This window comes from Jaculus jaculus, chromosome 8 (genome assembly GCF_020740685.1).
Source record: "Jaculus jaculus isolate mJacJac1 chromosome 8, mJacJac1.mat.Y.cur, whole genome shotgun sequence".
Lineage (NCBI taxonomy): Eukaryota > Metazoa > Chordata > Mammalia > Rodentia > Dipodidae > Jaculus > Jaculus jaculus.
This window is the reverse complement of record NC_059109.1, coordinates 125769694-125773260: the sequence shown is the minus strand read 5'-3', so window position 1 is coordinate 125773260 and position 3567 is coordinate 125769694. Positions and strand designations below refer to the sequence as shown.

The following is a 3567-nucleotide window of genomic DNA, read 5'->3' as shown; positions in this document are numbered from 1 at the left end:
GCAATTTTTATTAACATTTTCCATGATTATAAAAAATATCCCATGGTAATACCCTCCCTCCCCTCTATTTTAATTTTTAATATTTATTTATTTGAGAGAGAGGGAGGGAGAGAGAGAGAGAGAGAATGGTTGTGTCAGGATCTCTAGAAAACAAACTCCAGACACATGCGCCACCTTGCACCTTGTGCATCTGGCTTACATGGGTACTGGGGAATCGAACCTGAGTCCTTAGGCTTCCCAAGCAAACGCCTTAACTGATAAGCCATCTCTCCAGCCTATCTATCTTCATTTTCAATTGTGTGTGCATATGGTCATTGCTTAGTGCAATACTATTGTTCAGTAGACGGTGGCAACAGTTTTCTCCCTGAGAAAACGATCCTGAGATCCAATCCAACCGCTAAACCTTTTCATCCGATCGATCAACCTCCCCTCCCATCCCAAAGTCAGACCGACCCTCTTCCTGTCATTCATTCCCCAGAAGACCCGGGATGGATTTGGATCCCTTACCGTCCCTGGTGCTCTTCCAGGCAAGCGACCTCACATTCCATTTTGATCTTGAAGTTGTTGAGGTTGCCACCGCAGCCAGTGAAGAGAAAGCTCCCGCAGGCCTTGGCGGTTTTGTTGTAGAAGTATCTGCGCTGTACTTCGTCACAGCTGCCCGGGCGCACCTCCAAGGCGCAGGGATCTGCACCCGAAGTTCCCGCGTGGTTAGGGGGAGGTGAGGGGGCTGTCAGCGGGAAAGCCCTTCACAAAGGCCTTGGGCGAGCTTCGGAGCAGCCCCTCCTTGGGAGACACTGACAAATGCCTGCTTTCTTCTTGGAATTTGAGCCCCCCAGAAAAGTTGGCCCTGTGACCGGCAACATGTTGACAAGTCCAGGTTGGTGGCCCTGGCCCATCACCAGCTTGGGCGGAGTGATGAGGGGGCCCCTCACTGCGTGTCTTACGCCCCACAGTGTGCCGTTCTGCTTTTCCAGACTTTTCATTTTCCTATCCTATCAACTGCCCCTGAACAACCCACAATTCTGAGCCCCACACCTCACTTTTCATTACGCTATCTGCACTTCAAAATTTAGGCCACTCTGCCGGCTGCTGTCCTCGAGGTAGCTGCGGGACCATGAAGGTGGTCCTCATACTTTGTCAGTTTTTCCTTTCTTATCTTCCTCGAGGCATTTTTCATTTTTTTTTTTTTTCTCTTTTGATTGGTGGTGAGTGTTGGTGGAAGCGGTTGAAATAACCACAGTCATGATTGCATTGGCAACCCGGTGGCTGCTGCCTGCCTTTCTCAAGTTGCCAGTCTGGAAATTACCCCGGGAGGACCACCTACCTAGGCACCGTTACATATGACATCTGCTTTCATATTCAGAAACACCCTGGGAAGTGAGAGCTGGCGACAGTCTTCATTTTGCGCGTGAGGCGGAGGGAGGCTGACCGGTTCAGTGACTTGTCTAAGGACACACGTGCGCTAAGCGGCCAGGGCTGACATGCGAACCCGACTTAAGCCACTTTCTCAAGCTCTGGGGGTGCTGTGTCTGTACACACACTCTACGGAAGAAACTTTCATTGCTGTCCATATTTACCTTGCAAGCTTCTGTAGAAACCACATGTTTAAAAATTTTCTCCATGCCCAGAGCCATTTCATATGTTGAAAATGCCTCAATATTCTAAGTATCCAACCTCTTCTCCCTCGTCCCAAGTATACACTTGAAATTTTCACAAAACCCCTACTTCAAAATGGCTCCAGTGTTTTAGACTGCCTGCAAAACAGCTTTCTATCTGGAAGGTACATATTTGAATTTTATATATATATATATATATATATATATATATATATATATATATATATATATATATATTTTTTTTTTTTTTTTTTCTGATTTAAGAGCTACAAGCAGGCTGGAGAGAGCTGGCTTAGTGGTTAAGGTGCTTGCCTGCAAAGCCAAAGGATCCAGTTTCATTTCTCCAAGATCCGCATAAGCCAGATGCGCAAGGTGGCACATGTGTCTGGAGTTCGTTAACAGTGGCTGGAGGCCCTGCTGCGCCCATTCTCTCTCTTTCTCTCTCTGCCTCTTTCTCTCTCAAGTAAATAAATAAATAAACAAAAATAAAATATATTCAAGACCTACAAGCTGTCTGGTTTAAGCAGTGCCCTGAGCCAGGGGACCGAGCGTGTACAGATACTTGCGCAAAAGAGAACCTTTCTGACCCGCCCAGATGGTCCTTCACTCATCGCAATTTTCCTCATTCATAATTGGCCTTTTGCCTTCTCTTCTGTCTTAACGCCATACCTTTGGAGGATCTGTAGATGAACTCAAGAATTCCATCGATCCCACTCAGGATCAGGGTGCTTAGTGAGCAGAAGATGAAGATTCCCAGGAGCAATCTCAGCCTAGCAGTCTCCATGTTGCAGGGAGCAGCAGGAAGGAGAGAAGATGGTAGAGACCGCTCTTATATGTTGGGTTAGACTTGAGAGGTTCTGAGCCCACCTACCCCAAGGGCTGGGACTGGGCATTAATTAATTACTGAGTGTCGAGGTGAACACTGAGTGCTTGAGTACTCAGCCATGAACGTGCTCAAGGTCTCAAACTGATTAGACCCCCTGATAGTGAGTTGCATATTCATGGACAAAAGATAGAAGCCTTAAGGATCAAGGCTTTCTGCACATGTTTAACCATGGGCAGTTTAACCACTGGAGCAAAGAGTCTAGAAAGAATTGCTTCCTTTTCACGATCTGGTCTTCTACAGCTGATCTGATGCACCAGACAGAAGTCAATATGAGCAGTGGTAATAATGGTATAATAATGCTGATGCTGATGGGCTTAGTTATAACCACTAAAATATTTACCTCGTGCCACAGACTCTTTCAGGTAATTTATAAGGACTAAATCACCAAGTCAGTACACAGAAGCTGCGAAATAGGACTTGAAGAAACAGAGACCAAGGGTAAGTTACACATACAAGGTGACACATCTTATGGGGTACCAATCTGAACTTGGCTTTAGAGCTTATGGGTGTATTTTGTTTGTATTTTGGAGCAAGATTTTGCTACATATCCAAGGCTGACCGTGAACGTGTAGAAATTTCCACCTGAGACTCATCAGTGCTAGAATTCCAGACCTGTGCCACAACCCTCAGCTAAGGATTTATGCTTTTAAGCACCATATTGCTCAAGACCATGGGGACACCTTGGGTCTGACTTGTTTTATGAGTTTTGAAAACAGGACTCAAGTTTACAGCCTAAAATCATTGGGCACTGAATGCTTTTGGTGAGGTATGAAATCAAGGACCCTTTTGCATTTCCCCAATGCTTCCATTGATTTCTTTCTCCTCCTCCTCTTCTATTTTTAAAATTTTTATTTATTTATTTGAGAGAGAGAGAGAGAGAGAGAGAGAGAGAGAGAGAAGAATAGAGAGAGGCAGACACAGAGAGAGTGAGTATGGGCACACCAGAGCTACCTGCCATTGCAAACAAACTCCAGATGCATGTGTGCATGGTAGACACAATGTTACATACCAGATCTCTAGATTTTGTTTATCTTAAAATATTTATTTTTGTATGTGTGCATGTAG

At 45.2% G+C, this 3567-nt stretch overlaps 1 protein-coding gene across 1 annotated transcript; it reads right to left on the bottom strand.

The window, feature by feature from the left end:
- Positions 1 to 503: 503 nt before the first annotated feature.
- On the bottom strand, positions 504 to 2400 carry Spint4 (serine peptidase inhibitor, Kunitz type 4). The gene is made up of 2 exons (XM_012949965.1): positions 2286 to 2400; positions 504 to 685 (listed from the first exon to the last, which is right to left on the bottom strand). The coding sequence occupies exons 1-2, from the start codon at positions 2398 to 2400 to the stop codon at positions 504 to 506; spliced, it is 297 nt and encodes a 98-aa protein (XP_012805419.1).
- Between the last annotated feature and the right edge of the window lie 1167 nt (positions 2401 to 3567).

What these genes read in the sequence shown, in the direction of transcription:
- Spint4 (XM_012949965.1), bottom strand. Translation starts at nt 2,400, where the DNA reads ATGGAGACTGCTAGGCTGAGATTGCTCCTGGGAATCTTCATCTTCTGC. An exon ending in CATCTACAGATCCTCCAAAG is followed by an intron (nt 686 to 2,285) that starts GTATGGCGTTAA and finishes CTTCGGGTGCAG; the next exon opens with ATCCCTGCGCCTTGGAGGTG.